This window comes from Salarias fasciatus, chromosome 22 (assembly GCF_902148845.1).
Source record: "Salarias fasciatus chromosome 22, fSalaFa1.1, whole genome shotgun sequence".
NCBI classification, from domain to species: Eukaryota; Metazoa; Chordata; class Actinopteri; order Blenniiformes; family Blenniidae; genus Salarias; species Salarias fasciatus.
This window is the reverse complement of record NC_043765.1, coordinates 12,660,597-12,678,326: the sequence shown is the minus strand read 5'-3', so window position 1 is coordinate 12,678,326 and position 17,730 is coordinate 12,660,597. Positions and strand designations below refer to the sequence as shown.

Here is a 17,730-nt window from a genome sequence, read left to right as displayed (position 1 = left end):
ATGAGGCATTTTAGCTTTGTTAGTTACTCACAAAATAAAAGTCTAAAACGTACTTCGGATTGTCCTGAGCACTTCATGGCTGTTCTAAGCGAGCACTTACGGACACAGACAGGGGTTCGTCCCGACCAGCGGTGATCCTGCTCACAGATCCGTACTGAAACGCCGATCAGGACGAAATCCTGGATTACACTGGTACACAACACTGCCTCGATAGTTGTAATTCTCCCCAATAATCTGGCCATTAACTATCGGCTCGGGTGTGCCGCAATGGCCACCTGTTGGAAAAATGAAGTACAAAAAAAAAAAAAAAAAAGTCATGATTGTTTAATTATTGACGTGTCGGAGTTGAATTTCACTTTTTGGGTTTAACTCTCTCACCAAGACACTGGACCTGCGTTCCACTCCAAAGCCCGTTGGACATACACTCCCGTACCCTGGAGCCCACTAAAGTATATCCTGTGTTACAGGAGAAAATGGCCGTGGCGCCGTACACCGTCAGTGTTCCAATCTTGTTGCCGTTTGGCGGAGTCCCAAGGTCCCCGCAGGAGATGACTGAAATGAGGAAACAATATAATATATTACAATCCCATATGGTTCACTGTATATGAAGAATGCTGATTCCCTTACTTTGGGAAATGCTTTTGTTGGCTTTTATTCAATTGTTTTGGCAAAATGAGCCGAGCCTGTTTAGATCTGTTCTTTTCTTAATGAAACAGTGGAACCTTGAAAACCGTTCATTTTTTTCAAATTCGTTTTGTCGAGCAGAGATTTCCATCTGTCTCAGCACAAATAAGGACGTAATGGACCTAAAAAACAATAACTGCTCACGCTTACTTTCACAGGCGGGGCGGGGATTTGGATAGTTCCACGTGCTGTTGGCCTGACAGCGGATCACTCTTTGTCCCCTGTAGTAATATCCTGGGTCACATATGAGCATCATTATTGCATCATATTGGTTTTGAGTCCCGTAGATGAGTCTCCATCTCCCGTGCTCCACTGCGGAGTGGCTGATGTCTGGGCAGGTGACGGCTACAGAAATCACAGAAATAGAATCCTCCCGTTTTTGATCCGTCTGCGATTGCACACCCACATGTTGAGTTGCATGCTGGTCACAATACTCACGGAGACATCTAGGCGGGGCCTCGATGGGGCTCCACCTCCCGGATTCTAGACAAACCATCGACGTGGTGATGGGCCCCGAAAGTCGAAATCCGGGATTACACTGGTACGTGGCCCTGGCTCCGAGAGAGAAGTCCTGGCCAACGATGCTGCCGTTAACAGGAGGCACCGGCATCCCGCAGGACATGACTGGGAAAAAAAAAAAAAAAAAAAAAAAAGCGGGATGAAACCGGTGAGTGGAATTAAAAATGAGAATGCACCCGTAGCAAAGCATTTCCCAGTAAAACCCTCTCGGTATGCAGAGTGCGCCGCCCACAACAGGTTTTTCTGTACAAATACGTTTCAAAAGCCTGCATCGATGGGAAGCAAATATGAGCCCAGTCCACCATCTGCACTAAAGTAAACTGTGGAGCCGAGAGAGAGCGCATGTGATTCATGTGGAGATCACACCTGGTGCTGACTTGACCAGACACTGAATGGCTGCCCTGCTGTTTTCAGTCTTCAGCTGACAGTTAATAAGGCTGGTTAGAAACCAGACTGTGGAAGTAAAGCTTTTGGATTTACAAACACATCAAAACATATTTTGCTAAAAGGGTGAGAAGATAAACATCTACACAATTTTGGTATATCAAAAGTCAAAATGATGGCTATATTCCACTTTGTCTACTGTGAGAAATATTAAATATAGAAAAAACATCAAAACAGATTCATGCCATGTGGTTACTTCCACCAGGTGACACACGTCACACAGTGGCGGCGAAAGAGACACATATATGAGACAATTTACTGCTGTTAAACCCAATATCCCGAATCTAAAGCTAAGTCTTCGAGGCAGTTTTAAATAATTGTGATATCAGCTTCCTTGAAGTACACCCTGGGCTGAGGAGAAAGCTGCAGATAGCAGACTGTCACACTTTGATCCGAAGCTAATGAATCCAATAATCTCGAACATCAATTCAAATCACAATGATTCGAGATACAAAATCTTCCTCCTCCAAATCTTTTTATAAAATCTATCTTTCTCACTTGCCTCAGGAAGACTGATCATTTCGTCTCTTTGTGTCCTGCTTTCAGGACTTGACCCTCACCTTGGCAGAGGGGCACGGGGGCGTTCCACTGGTAGACCCCGACTGCAGTCCGGGTGCAGGTGGCGCTGGTCTGTCCGATGAGCCGGAAGCCCTGATCACAGCTAAAGCGTAAGGTGCTGCCCACCTTAGTGCCTGTCAGACTGTGCACGGTGCCGTTCACAGGGTTGTTTGGAGGGCTGCAGTAAGCCGCTATGGTAGGGAAGGAAGGACAAAAAAAAAAAAAAAAAAAAAAAGCAAAAGGTAAAGACATGAATGTGCATACTGATAAAACTGAGTGCAACAAGCATAAAAAGTCAATAATGATGCAAGATGATGCAAGAGAAGGTGAAGGATTAATGTGATTTCAATAGCACGGGGTGCCACATCTTTTGCATTTTTCATGCCCGGTGCGGTAAAGAAGAATGTTTTAAAACAAGCACTTCAATGCAATCTCTCCAAGGAAAAAACACTGTCTTCAGAAGAGGAGAATTGATTAAAGAAAACTAATGCTCTGCAAAGCAAAAACAGGAGTTTGTCAGCAACTGCAGCGGAGGATCATAACAGTGATGGATTTATAATAAGAGGAACAAAGCATTTGTTTTTGTTTGTCAGTTAAATTGGTGGCAGCAAATCATTTGTCATCTCAAATGGAACCAGCGAAAAAAAGGGTCCAAGGTATCAAAAGACTGGAGGAGTCCGAAGATTCCTCTCTGTTAAACTTGTTGGAGAAAAGGGAGGTTTAAGTAAACGACACTTATTGTGGAAACATTTTAGAAATTAAGGGGGGCAATAATGTGACACAGAAAATGATGTTTACTGAGGAAAGACAATCACATTGACCACATTACATTAAATAAAAATGCTAATTTACACTCAAAGCTCTCAATGAATTTAGCCCCTTTTTCAAAGTTAGTGAGATTTTTTTTTTTGTCGTCATTGCACCAACCACATTTAGCTAAACCTCCCTTAAAGCCGCTCCTCTCATTGAACCAAAAAAAAAAAAAAAAAAAAAAAAAAGAGCGAGAGAGAGAAGCAGAGAAGAGATGTTGGATAAAAATGGTTTTACACTGAATTTGAGACTTTTACATTTCTGACAAGATGATACATAGCAGGTGCACTCCAGGCTTTGGTAAATTTGTCAAGAACAGCACTTCAGCTTAAGATTGAGATGCTTGACATCTCTGCTGTCAACGAGAATGAACTCCGATGAATGTTCTTTCTTGATGGCTGCCCGGCTCAGAATCAGGCACATCTTTCTAAAATCAACACAATATAGCAGCTGTACGCGTTTTTTCGGCGAGGATCCGTCCCGGCAGTCACCGTGACTGACAGCTTCTGAACCGCGTTCAAGTTCAAATCCCTACTAATACTCATGACGAGCTCATTTGCCCTCCTTTGTGTGCTCAAAGAAGCGCACTGCTTACTTTTACAAGTTAATTTGTACAGCTTGTCTCCGTGTAATCGGACCTGCCGCCCGGAACGAGTCGAATATAAATGGATGTGACAAGACTGGAACAGATCAGGATCAGGACAATAAAAAGTGAGAGGTGGTTGAACATCTGACCTCTTGCTAGTCAGTTAAACTAAATTAGTGTTTTATTTATATACAGGGCTGTATGACTGTCATACAGCTAACACTCAGTTTCAAATCAATGCGGTGGGGAGTTTTAGAAATGTCCTCTCAAAAAAAAAAAAAAAAAAAAAATCAGCACGGAAACAAAAACAAGTTAGCATGTAGGCTGTGTCAGCAAGAACTGGCGTATAAAGCTTCCACTGAAGCAATATGAAATCCCATTTACCTCCAGCGTTTGATATTAAAAGGAAAAGAACGGCGATGATAGCCACACTCAGGCCAACTTGATACCATTCACCCAGAGATGTTCATCACAACAATGACCCCGCAGTGTAAGCATCCACCCAACTTTGTTAAAGGTAAAGGCTTCGGGAAGTTAATGGAATACTATAAGCCTCATTACCGTGTGACAGGAAACAAAATGATTACTTCAAAAGTGCTGCATGGCGCAAAGTGCCCTCAGCAGGACTTTAAATCCAATATGGTTCTTAAAGATTTTGACTGAAGGATTACAAATGATCTTAATAAACAGAAAAGTTTCTTTTCTGACAGGCAGACTAGACTTAATTTTGTTTCTTTTTTAGTTCACACAAAAAATGGTGATATTGGATATTCCTCGCTATACATGAATAAGGAATAACAGGTAATGAGACAGTTTGGTCAATTGTAAGCTAACTGAATGGAAAGGATGGGGTGGCAAAGCGAGATGTTTTCAAGTAGTTAATAAAAGATCTGCCCTTGGAGATGAAACATGTGATTGATTGGGAACATAGCTGAAAACACCAAATGTGCCTGAGCCATCTGTCACTTCCTGCCCACCCAAGGTAGTACAGAAGGCAACTCCATCTTGACCATGGCAAGTCTGAGGTTCACAGGAATCACTAAGACCGTCTGTCACTTAACCTGCTCTGGCAAAAACCCTTTCCCACCAGAAAAATATGAAAGAGGAGAAAAAAAGGTAAAAAAAAAAAAAAAGCTTTGAGAGGGGAGAAAAAAAAGGGGCAGAGAAAAGACTGAACATCCGGTTGGGGAGATAGAAATCTCCACTGAGACGAGGAGAGGGACGATTAGTCAATCTGGCTGAGTAGTGTTGATCCAGAATGGAGGGAGCCTTTTAAATATTTACACAGTCATAATTCACAGGGAGTTCTGCAGGTGTCACACACCAGCAGATCCTTCACAGGAGCGGGACAAAACAGGGGGACTAATAAGCAACACAGGGAACAGCATTCACTAATTCCCAGGTCTTGCTTGGCAGCGAGCGCGGCACATGCCTGCCGCCCCCGTCAGGCTGTCATAGAGATGGGTCATATTTCCAGACGTTTCCAGTGAAGCCAGCAGTTTAGGCATCAAACCCGTTGACAAAGCAAACCAGACAAACCACTGACGGCATCAAATGTTAGGCAAGTCAAAGCTCGCATTCCTGCGAGGTCTCAGTCATACAGTAAAGGAGCCCCTGCAACATTTATGAAACCCTTCTCACCTGAATAGCGTATGCGGAAACCTTTGTGGCTGGTGGTGTGATCAAAGGACCAGTGCAAGTAGACTTTGTTGCTGGAGCTGGTGATGCTCAGGGGACTGGAATAGTTACCACTGAGGGTGATCAGGAGGGGGCTCTGTCTGGAGGGGCCTGGAAAAGAAAGAAAAAAAAAGGTATAAAGTCGACATGAATTAAAATACAACTGATGAGAATCCCTCACTGGGTTTACCGGTATGCTGGACCACTGAAAGAGTTCACTTTGAGAAATTCAGTGTGACAGATTTGTAAAAAAAAAAAAAAAAAATCACTCACTGTGATGTACTTTATATATATAAATTTGCACAAAAAAAAATTTTCAACCCAGTGAACTTTGATAGGATTGAAATTCAGTAGAGAACACAGTTTTGCAGAGCTCCAAATTCGAAGGAAAACAGTCAAGAAGTTGCACCAAAGCAATGATCAGAATCATTACTGTATCTGATCACTGCTGACTATAAAGACTGTACCTCCAATCAAATGGATGTGCACACAGCAGATGGAGGTATTGAATCACCATTAGAGGAAGACTGTGTTTGATATCTTGCTAGTGGAGACATGTGCTACGTCAGAATTAGTCAATCAAACTGGGTCACTTGAGTCCTTAAAGCGATACTTCAACATTTTGGCAAATTGGCCCATTTAGCACAATGCCTTAGTCATTTCAAACAGCATACTTACTTTTATTGTGAGGGCGAGCTGTTGTTTATTCAGAGGTGAGTCGGGGAAGGTTTTCGGGACGGACACAATGGAGGTGAACGGTATTTTTGTTCCCCCTCGTCAAACTCATCAAATACACAATCCAACAACCCCAAAACACTTTGGTGGACATGTTTTAATCTGTACATTCACTACGCTGTGAAATATTAATGCAAAATTACCAGATTGAGTTGTTTATGCGAAGATTGCTAAGACGGAACTACTTTCTAAATATGGCGTATGGATGGCGTAGTGATTTCAAAAGAAAAAGTAGTTCCCAGTATTGGCTTCAGTGCCGTAATGCTACAATATTATTTGTTGGTGCTTCACAGCGTAGTGAATGTGCAGATTATAATTTTCCCACCAAAGTGTTTTGGGGTTGTTGTATTGTGTATTTGATGAGTTTGACAAGGGGGAACAAAAATACCATTCATTTCCATTGTGTCCGTCCCGAAAACCTTCCCCGACTCACCTCTGAATAAACAACAGCTCGCCCTCACAAAAAAGTAAGTATGCTGTTCGAAATGACTAAGGAATTGTGCTAAATGGGCCAATTTGCCAAAATGTTGAAGTATCGCTTTAACTGAGAATACATGAAAAAAATGAACCCATTATTGCGTAGCAGAAGGCACATTTGTTCAAAGAAAGGACAAGCTGTAAGTTGTAAAACGTAACTATTGCATTATGTTCAGCTACTCGTCACTCTCCCCTGGGATGCACTGACTCACCATCGAATATTTCCAGCTCATCAAACTGCCGACTGGTTTGAAAGTGCTCAATGGTGAAGGTGATGTTGTAGCCGGGCTCGACTTTGACCACCCAGGAGCACGACTCAAAGTGTGGGAACCCGCTTCCTGGTGACTGGCTCATGATGACCCCGGTTGAAGCTGTTAGGACCTCATTCATGGGGCAGGTCACTGTTGAAGGAAGACAGAACAGAGATAGGAAAAAAAAAAAGGTGTTTTTTGCAATGTTTTATAGTTGCACATTCCAAAGCACAGTGTTGAGTACAGAGTTGGTTGAATTTAGATTATTACTGGAGGGAAACTCAATGTGGCCAAAGCTTAGCTGATGGACATTCTGGAATAAAGCTGTCAAGGCTGAGACACCTCACAAAACAGCTTAAGAATTATATAATACTGACTTCCCATCAGCGAATTCCCTCCTCTTTTGCCAATTGTCAGCGTGTGACGGATGTGATGCTCACATCTGTCTGAAAGCCCAACTGCTGTGACACGTCTGGGCAGACCACATCCATCCGCCCATCTTGTACCCCCCGTGTCGCTCCCGTTCTTGTGGGACGTCTCCATGACATCCTTTGGCATTTTCAAGTGGTTTCAGTCTGAGACATCAGACGCTACGCAGCGCTCCTGCCTTTTGTGTTTTCCGCTGCAGTGCTGTGAAGCCAACCTTATAATCTGCCAGAGCTGTCTGCATACGCAGCGGAGCCCCCACCAAAAAAACAGGCTGCGACATGACAGGATGCAACATGCGGTCGAGGCAACACAATGCAACTGTTCCTTTGTTCTTCTTTTAGGCTTCTGTGTGGCGATGACACAGGGGATGATACGGTTTCTCACTTAGCAATACCATTTATATGAATGATCTCTTTTAAAGTGTTTTACATCTTATATTTCTCGACTTCCGATCGTTTCTTCCGAATCCTGTGGTTGAATCTTGACAAAAGAGCACTTCATGGTTACAACCAAAGTCGTCTCTGCTGGTTTACAATCTTGCAATTAATAAAATACAACGTCAAACAGTCCATTTAGCTTGTTAGGTTGCAGCGTAATATTTAACTTATTAAAAATAGCCACCCCATAAAGCTATACGAGGAAGTGTGATTTTAATGCACATACATACTCATGTCTGTGTGGACTTGCTGTACACAATTTTGCTGGGGGCACAGACGGCCCCTGCAGAGTGCAATTTGAATGCCCAAGCCTGTTTTTGCCTGAGGGTCGGTCAAAAATTGGCACTCAGTTTGTCGTTACGTAGTGGGGAAACAGTGAATCCTCGGAATCATGTTCAAGCGGCACTTTGCAGAGACCAACAATGTGAATATTAACTTGTTTTTGAGCGAGCGGAAGAGCTCATGTGTTTTCACAACTGTGTATGCCTTGGCTTGTTCGCCGTCCTCTCAGTGTGCTCATAGAAAAAGAGATTATTAAATCTGCAGGCAAAAAAAAAAAGGATGGCAGACAGCCCTGGCGAAGCAGCATCTGTAAACATTTCTCCACATTTGTTTTACCGTGCTTGGCATGTCAACTTAGTGGGGTTTATTGCCTCAGGAAACCTCAGATAATGTCAGGAGCGTTGTCAAAGCCTGCATGTTAAAGTACTCTAAAAAACATTTTCCTGTTGAATATTTTTGCCCCACAACTTTTATACCGTTTTTTGAATTAAAATAAGTTTTAGAAACACTAAGTAAAAAGAAACTGCACATTCCCAAATATTCTTGACTACACTTCTGTAGCAGTTGCAAAAGCTCTTACTCCACCCCCAAACATGAACGTCCATATTAGGAATCAGCAACGTATTTTGGCCTTCTAACTTTGGAATTGAAGTGACAGTAATCTACCCTGATCCTAAATTCCAAGTCGACATTCACCGAGAGGGAGAAACTATTTACAACCTCAAGCACGTCATTGGATGCGAGCAAAAGGCTTTAAATCCATCAGTGGCAGTGAAACTGATTGCACCTGGAAGTAGCGAATAAAACCTAAGAGTAAAGTTCATTAAACGATCAATCCCTCAAGGATGGGGTGTGTGTTGTCCGTGACCTTTCGGGAAGCGCCGCCGAGTCTTCAAAAGTACCTTCGCCTTGTCTTCGAGCTGATGGGAGGAGATGGGCAGGGTCTTTTATCTATAGGCTGTTACTTATTAAACTAATCCACTTTGAAATGAAGCATTGCTCGGGCTGTAAACAAAAGGGTACGAGGGGACAAATCTGACAGCTCCAAAAAGGTGGCCTCAGCGCAAGGTGAGAACAGCGCTGATGGGGCTCAAAATAAAGTCTCACTTTAATGAGACACAGAACGGAATAAACGGGTAGGAGGAAGGACAGCGTGTCGAGTTTTGTCTCTGCGGCTGCATAAATTGTTCATGGTATGCAACGACTTCCTCGCGAAAAACGCGGCTTGGATTTTTTCATGCAGGCGTGCACAGACGCATACGCATCTGTATTCATACATACGATTTGTGCGCTCATGAGAAAGCCACGCATAAATCCTTTGTATATTAAGCCGGTACTGCTGTGGTGCTGTCAAGATGCCTTTCCTCGCGTTGGTATTTAATTAGCATAAGCTAAGGCGAGCGATAACAGGCTGATTGAAGGGGAAGGGCCTCAACGTAGGAATTAGCTTGTTGATCAGAACCTAACAGCTCTGGGAAGCTCCGAAAAGTCAGGCATGACAATGAGGATGAGAAAAGAAATGATAGCTGTAATCCAACTGCTGAGAGAAAAGCGGACAGAAACAAAAACAACACAAACAGACAGATGCAGAGACGAAGAGGTGCAAAGGGACCAGGATGAAGAAAGCTACTGTAACCAGCTAGGAAACTAATGCGATGGGTGATTACGCAGGTTTTAACCAGAAATCTGTCTGGGGGATAAACAAAGGGACTTGGATCATCGGAGCTCATTGTGTTTTCATTAATGGATTCAAACAAAGCTTTGTACCGATGCTGTTGGTGGTGGTGTGTGTACGCGTGTGTGTGTGTTTGTGTGTGTGTGTGTGTGTGTGTGAAGCTCTAACTCCGCGTGGTCTCGGCAGACAGCAAATGTAGTTAAGGGCTGTGGGTCCAATATAAGCCGGTATAATCAAATAAAGTGCAAATCAAATGCTGAACAAACCAACTGGTTGCTCCACTGGCGGGGGGAAAAGCAAAGGCTGGTTCTATTTGCATGGCTGGCAACAACTGTCTGAGTTAACGTGTGTGTGTGTGTGTGTGTGTGTGTGTGTGTGTGTGTGTGTGTGTGTGTGTGTGTGTGTGTGTGTGTGTGTGTGTGGCGGGGGTGTTTATACCTCTGCCCAAGTGTCAGTTTTTGTAAGAAAAAAACAAAAGAAGGGAAAGACAGAGCCAGAAAAAGAGACCTTGGGTCTTGACAGACACCTGAGTGGTAGAAAAAGTGTGAAAACACACAGTGCTGTGTTTTGAACCAGCCTTCGAGAATGACACACACACCAAAAAAAAAAAAAAAAAAAAAAGGGGAACAAAGGGTACATGTGTTATGTAAGAACACAAGTCAGATGCTGGTGAGACAAGGGGGCTGAGCGAGGGAGGAGAGAATGCAGAGGATGAGAGACGATCCAGCAGCACTGCAGAACCAGTGCAGCTCTCTGGACAACTATCGCTGAATGACAACTTCCACCGCTGTGCAGCCCAGACACAAGCTAGACCAGTGTGTGGACGTCTCTCTGGACTCTGTAAGGAGCATGCAATGTGTGCGCTGGTGTGTGTGTGTGGGGTGGTCGCTAGACGTGCAGGGAGGGTTGTGCTTGTCAGAGCTGGAAGTGGTGATTTGATAGGTGCAGCTGCAGCCAGCATGTCCCCTGCATCTCAATGAGCTGTGCACTTCGTCTCTTTGCTGCCCTCCAACTAAGTCTCTCTCTCTCTCGGTTAAACTCCGGCCTCATTCTCTCGCTACCCTTCTGCTAATTTAGCAGTTTTTCCTCCGTCTTTCCCAGCCCAATATTGGCTTTTTTTCCTCAGGAATCCTGCTTATTCAGAGTTATCTCAAACTGCTCTCATCCTATCAGTTTATCTTTGACCTTCTTCCCTCCCTACCCAATCCTCTACCCTTCCTTCAAACTAGCATAACTCTCTCCCTTCAACTTCTCTTGACTTTAACTTTTTCCTACTCAACTCCTCGTCTTCGCCAGCTGCCGTTTTCACTGACCTCTCCCTCACCCGAAGTCTCTGTCTCCGTAGGAAAGTGACAGGGAGTCAAAATGGAGAGGTGAGGAGGAGGTGTAGGCTGGAAATGGGGGAACAAAGTTTTGAAATGTGGAAGACCATGGCAGCAGTTACAAAGTCTGAATCTCTACCCAACTCAGAATTTCAAAATCGTTGTGAAAAATACTTTTATTTCCAAAACACATCTTTCAACCTTTAGTCTTTTGTGCCTTAACTAAGTGTCCAAAGTACTGAGTTCAGAATCTTTATGATTAGCCAGTAAGTAACTCCTCTTCTCCTTTCATTGCCCTCTTATATTTGTCTAATTTGTTTTTATCTCACTTCCCTTTTTTGCTTCATGCTGGGGCAATTTGCATATTTTGCCTGTGTATTACCCTAAATTAGTAGCATTTATAAAATTTCTTCTCTGCTTCAACACCCAGAACGCGACACACGCACACGAGCACGCACACACACACACACACACACACACGCACACACACACAAAGCCAGAATGAAAGATATGCGCTTTATGCTACCGTAAAGCAAAAAAAGAAACAAGTGGGACCTCTAGATGCACCCAATCCTTTGCCCAGAGGAAAAGTATTGCACACAACATGATGACGATGATAATGTGGTGTGTGGGGAGCTGCGTGCTTCTGGAATCCTCGGGGACAACGACATCTCCACATGTAGGGAGCGTCACAGCAGCCGCCGCCGCCTGCCTCATGGGACCCGGGCCTCAGCCGCAGAGATTGAAAGCGGCACCAAACTGAAATGTGGTGATGCTCTGTGACTACAGACCAAAAGAGAACCCATGGGAGCCGGCGATGAGGCGAAACTGGAGCTAGTGCATGCCTCCATGATTAGAAAGCACAGATAGAGGCTGCCTGCGAGCCGGCGAAGAAGAAACTCACAGGACCTCTGGTGGCAGATGGGACAGTGTTCATCTGCATTTTGATGTATTTTGTGCTTCATCATGATTTGACAGACCTTCTCGAAAATGAGTTTTTGCACCTCAAGAGACATATTGTGCAAACCGTCTTCAGCGTGATGTGTTTTATAGTGCATTTAGCACAAGCTGCAGCCATTACTTTTACAGAGCCACAGACGCTTCGACACCGGCGCGTCGCACCGCTGCTGCGCTCAGGCGCTTTGGAGGCTGCCGTTAATTTGGGTTTATTACGACTTGATCATCTGGTATTTACAAAAGAAATTTCAAGCATCGATAAAATTTCAATACTGTAGTATTCCTGCCGTTTTTACCACAACGGCCAGAACTGAACTGAACTCCCAGAGACAAGAACGAGGGCCAAACTTGACCAGTTGGTAAACTCTTATTATTATTTGTTAAGATATTCACAATCCTGTCAAAAACACAGAAACTTAAATTGACTCATGGCCAGATATTAAATTTTTAAGGTGTTTGTAGCGGTGCCGAGCTGGATAACATTATATTATTCGCTTCTAAATCTGTCATCTATGGTAATAGTGTTTCTACGGCAGGTGTTGATATAACCTCATTAAAAACACTGCTGCTAATTAATATACGCTGCTTCCAAAAGCTTCCTAAATGAAGACACAACAGAAACTGATATTCTCATATTATTTGTGGCTGATTTTGTTTTCCTGGTGTAGGTTTTGGACTTCACGGCTACAATTAGTGTCATTGAGTAAACAAATAATCTAAAAAAAAAATAATAATAATAATCTGTCTCTGAAGATATGACCTGAGGACCTAACTAGCACAACGTCTACATGTAAAAACTCTCCCACTATAATTGTCTCTGGACCTCAGTAGTGGTTGCAGCAGTTTGCTTACCATCACATGAAGGTGGAGGCCCCTCAAACTCCAAGTGGGTTCCCAATCGGCAAGTCAGGATGCTGTTTCCGCTTAACTGGTAGCCCGGTAGACATCTGTAGCGCACTATATCACCTGAACACAGAGAGAGAGAGAGGTCAAATCTATAACAGTGGATAAAAGCGATGGAAGCCAATAAGTCTTCCTTTGTTGTGCTTGACATATTCATATTATTTCTTTCAGTGAGAGACAAAGACACAAGAAAATAAATGAATCCCCACCGGAAATCCTATAGATGAAACACTATGTCAGTGTCACTACCTTTGTGTCTCTGAATAATAGGTGAGGAAGGTATGCAAATAAACACATAAAGACAATTAATCTCCACCAGTCTTCCACGGGGAATTAGAGCATCCTCTTCAAATCCCACAGGCTTTGTGATTGTTGTGTCAGAGGCATTCATTCATGCTGGTGCTGCAAAACTAATTGGGTGGCATAGATCAGTGGCAGCTGACCTTTCTTCTTCTTCTTCTTCTTTTTTTTTTTCCTCTTGGAGAACTCCAGATTGCTCTGACAAAAGGAACTTTATCCTTTATTTCTACTTAGAACATTAAATTGATGTCAAATGTTGCTGGACATGCCCACTCCTATTAAGCCTAAAATATTCTCAACATTCAAGAATTTTTGGTTTTGTTTGATGTGTAAATCTCATACTGAGGGTCTCAGGCTATCCTGTGACCTCTGGCATTGCCCAGTTGAGGTCCCAGTGTTCCCAGGTTGGGAAACACAGTCACAGATTATGTCTGTATTCAGTACTATTGACTCATGGAGAACATAGACTTGAGGCAGTGTAATCTACTAAGACCTGAGGGTGAAGTGACATTGAGAATAACTTTTCAGTTCAAAGCCACTGAGTCTGGATAATCATGATGGTGTGATTTTCCTTTTCTTTCTTTCTTTTTTTTTTTGTTACAGCGATTCCACTCACCGATTTTGAATTCTTTGCTTGCCATCAGGATCTCAGCGTTTGGGATGATGGATGGTGGCAGGCAGTGCTGCAGTCTGTAAGCTTCATGGAGAACATCAAAGGAAAAAAGGATGTCAAGAAGAATACTTTGTGAGTCATGTAGAAAAAAAAAAAAGAAAAAAAAATCAGCCAGGGGAATTTACATACCTTGATAGTTGATGCGGAACAATCCACCCTTCTCGGTGTTGCTACGGAAGCGTATCAGCACTTGATTGGACGTACTGCTGGGGGGATCGTTGGGCTCGCCATCGGTGAACACACCCAGTTTCCTGGCCGTCTCTTGAGGACCGTCCCTGAAAGGAGAAACCATCAACCATGTCTTGAAAAGCAAAACAAAACCACCTTCTCTCCAAAGCTCCTCCGCTCACCAACCACAAAGCACCTGGAGCTTCTGCAAAGCAGACCAGTGCAAGCAACATGCCAGGTTATTGTCAAGCAGCTTCCAGCAGCGGAGTTTAATCAAGCTGCTTGCACTTCATCAAACCCAAAGCAATTACTCTGGGCTGCTTTGGGCGATTATGTTAAAATAAGGTAGAAATTACAGATAAGGGGTGGAGTGACAGGTCTGGATTGTGCTGCCCCTGCTAACAGCCATCCAATGGGAGTGCCTCTGGAAGTTGTGGCCCAGCCTTGGCAGTCCCCTGGTGTGGGCATGGCCGATTAAACCAGCTCCCAGATTCCTGCCACAACCATTCAGCTTAAAAACCATCTGTCTTTGGCTGTCAGACTGGGCATGGGAGATTACAAGCAGCTCTGGAAACGGCTGGCTGGGGACTGCTGCCTGACAGCACTCTAGCCAAGTCGCCATTACGGGGCCCATTTCCTTGGCTCAGTAGTTCAGTGGATAGATACACAGCAGTGGTAACTGGAAACGGGGGAACATGACAGTCCCCATCTTGGCTCAGAGGGAGCCGGTTGGGGAAAGATCAACTCAGTGGGGGCCGTTTTAGGAGAAACGCTGCGATAAAAAGTGGACATTTTTGGCCCACTTTTACCTTCGTCGACTTAAACTCTTCACGGTCTGATAATTTTCACAGTTTGCAAAAGCAACGCGAAACTGTTAACACGTAGATGTCATCCCGCGCCATGTGGACGTCTCGTGTGGTCGTCATGTTGCCAGGTTGGCCGGCAGTCAGATCTCCGGTCTCACTGAGAGCTGGGACCTTTGGAGGTAGTCTCAGAGAGAGGGGATCAACTGGGACTGGCAACCGCCATGCATGCAAAATCCTGTCTTTGGTGCTACATATGGCAGGTCCAGCCATGCATTATGAAGGTGATGAAAGGAGGCTTTTCCCCTTGATACTCAGGCATACTGACAAATGCCGAACACCTAAACGTCCTCACACACACACACACACGTTTTCCCCAGCCAAAATGATATGCTTCTTTTATGTCTTGTACATAATTCCTACAGCCTACTTCTCTGATCTCTCCTCCATAGATGAATTAATTTATTTTATGCTCATGTTTGATTAAAGAACATTTCATGATTATATAATTTTTTTTCCCAGTAATTGCAACTGCACCTAAACGATAAAAAAAAAAAAAAAACCTACAAAGGCACGTGTCTTAATTGAAGTTTTCTTGTAATTACATGCTTATATTCGTGTGATGGAAAATGCTAAAATGTATGTGGCTGGAGGTTCAGCTGATAAAAAAAACAAAGTTACCTCGGCAAACTGGAAACTATTCATCAAACACTGGAAATCATTACCATCAATCAACATAATTAATCACTAATTATTTTGGTTTTAAAAATGGTTTCTAAAAGTTTGAGAATCACATGCTTCTTTTAGGTCATGTAATCTCTGGAAACACTGACATTCTTTCTGTTTTAGGTTTTGTTTAAAACATTCAACATTTAACATGTTTTGACTAAATTAAATTCTAAAGCATTTCATTAATTTTTAAAAAAGCATGGCAGTTAAATATATGTAAGTCAAACTTTTACGAGTATATATCTTCATAAGAATGAAAGCTGATTAAATGGATGGAAAGACAAATGTGCTCTTAGGGAGGAATTTGGAAAATGTCCGCTTACAAAGAAACAGCAGAAACGCTGAAAATGAGTAGTTTTCATGTTGGGCCACTAGTGGGTGCCGTTGTTTGTTTTTTGTGATGAAAACACATAGACGAAGACTGCAAGTACATAGACCAGCTATTCAGGCATGTGTAGAAGAACATTTACTGGAACCTTGGCAGGGTTTATTAAAATTTGTGTTTGTCCTCATCTCCACAAAGACAGAATCAGAGCATTTTGCAAAATTTGCAGTTTTAATGGCAACCAAAACACAACAAAAACTTCCTGTTTTCACTTGAAAATGTCGTGTAAACAGGCCCTAATATTTTGCCTTGAAGGTTTAAAAGATTCCAAGTATATCCAACTTGTGGTTTGGGCCTCCATCGTTGTTTGTCTTGTGAAAACCGAGGAAAATAAATGTCTATAATAAATGCCGTGTGCCTCGCTCAAGAATGAAATTACAAACTTTATTGTATACATACAATTTTGGTGTAAATCTCACTATCTTATGTTGAATTTTCTGAATGAAAAGTCTTCACAGTCTGAAAAAACAGTCGTTACTTACCATACGGTGATGAAGTCGTGCGGCCCGTGAACCTGAAGCAGGGTGAAATTGAGCTTGATGCCGAAGCCAGGAGCCACGGTAATCAGCCAGGAGCAGTCAGCCGAGCTGGGGTACTCCTCTGGGTAACCCGGAGAGAAGATGGTCCCATTCTCTGACGTGATGTTTCCACCACAGGGCACTGAGGAGGAGAGGGGGGGTGGGCGGGGGGAAGGAAAAATTAGGTCCACTATATCTAAATATGTATTTATGATATCAGTGAGCCAGGAATTTAACAGGGCAGATAATTCGGCACCAATCAGTGGGAAAAAAAAGAGGGATTTCTAAATCCCTGGCTTCTTCTCCTTCTCCACTCAGTCTCTTTCCCCCTCTCCTTCACTCTACGTCTATTACCCAGGCGCTTGTCTGAGCTAAAGATTAGCCAGTAAAGCCTGTTAGTAAGTGGGGACTTGGATGGAGTGTTTTGCTAAGATAAGGCCTCAACCCTTCCCTGCTGGGGCGGAAGAGACGAAGTGCAGAGATGAAGCAGTGGGGTTAGTGTGGTCTGGGCCTTTGAGGTGTGTGTGTCTATGTGTGTGTATTTGTACAGTAATGTTACAAGAAGTACATATAAATGAGTGTGTAAACTTCTTGGGACAGGAAATAAAAAAAACAAACAAACACAATAACTCACAAGGTCTGACAGACTGTGAAGAAAAGAAACTCAACATGTTTGTTACTGTACACAGCAGAGTCAAATAAGGGAACTGTATACATGAATACAAAAGGCTGCAAAATGCAAAAGTTCTGGATGCTTTTTGGACAAATTTGCTTACATCATTAAAATAGGATTCATGTGGAATTTATAGTAATTTTTGGAACTAATCGTTCAGATTTGGAAAATTTGAGACTTTCGATCACATGTACTCCGTGCAAAGACAAACTTTGCCGTGCAAATTTAAAGGTTATGATGCCACAAGTGGGCTGTTTGTGGCCCCTGAACTAAAATGAGTTTGACAACCCTGATCTAACACAAGGGTAGAAAGGCGACCTGCAGCTTCGAGACGAACCGCCATCTCGATGACTGAAAACACAAATACACACACATACACACGCGTAGCAAAACTAAATCAATGCACCTCTTTACCCAGAAAATCAAGATGCCCAAAGCTTGTGATTATCTTTGAAATATTCCTCTGGAACTGAGGAATCCCTCACTAATTTAACCATTTTAATTTTCTAGCAGCTCCCTCGGAGGAATCTCGTATTCAGTGAGGCTGAGCAGTAAAGACCATGCGGGAGCCGCGCCGCCGGCATGTCAAACTGCACAGAGGAGGAATTCGCCTTGAAACGCACACAGTCGGATGCCTCTGGGTCCAATATGACTGCCAAAGCAGAAATTGCATGTTTTATCCCTCGGTCGTGTCTCTCTTTTGTAATGTTTGCGTTCATGTCTTACAGCTTCGAG

General features: G+C 43.2%; 1 protein-coding gene across 1 annotated transcript in view; it reads right to left on the bottom strand.

Annotated features, from left to right (window-relative positions):
* LOC115409775 (CUB and sushi domain-containing protein 1-like) overlaps positions 1–17,730 on the bottom strand; it is a 204,277-nt gene that overhangs the window by 22,606 nt on the left and 163,941 nt on the right. The window contains 12 exon segments of the mRNA XM_030121052.1: positions 101–170; positions 172–275; positions 379–552; positions 835–1,029; positions 1,123–1,308; positions 2,208–2,396; positions 5,243–5,389; positions 6,703–6,891; positions 12,696–12,809; positions 13,663–13,743; positions 13,849–13,994; positions 16,287–16,464. Of these exon segments, the coding sequence (XP_029976912.1) occupies positions 101–170; positions 172–275; positions 379–552; positions 835–1,029; positions 1,123–1,308; positions 2,208–2,396; positions 5,243–5,389; positions 6,703–6,891; positions 12,696–12,809; positions 13,663–13,743; positions 13,849–13,994; positions 16,287–16,464 (1,773 nt within the window).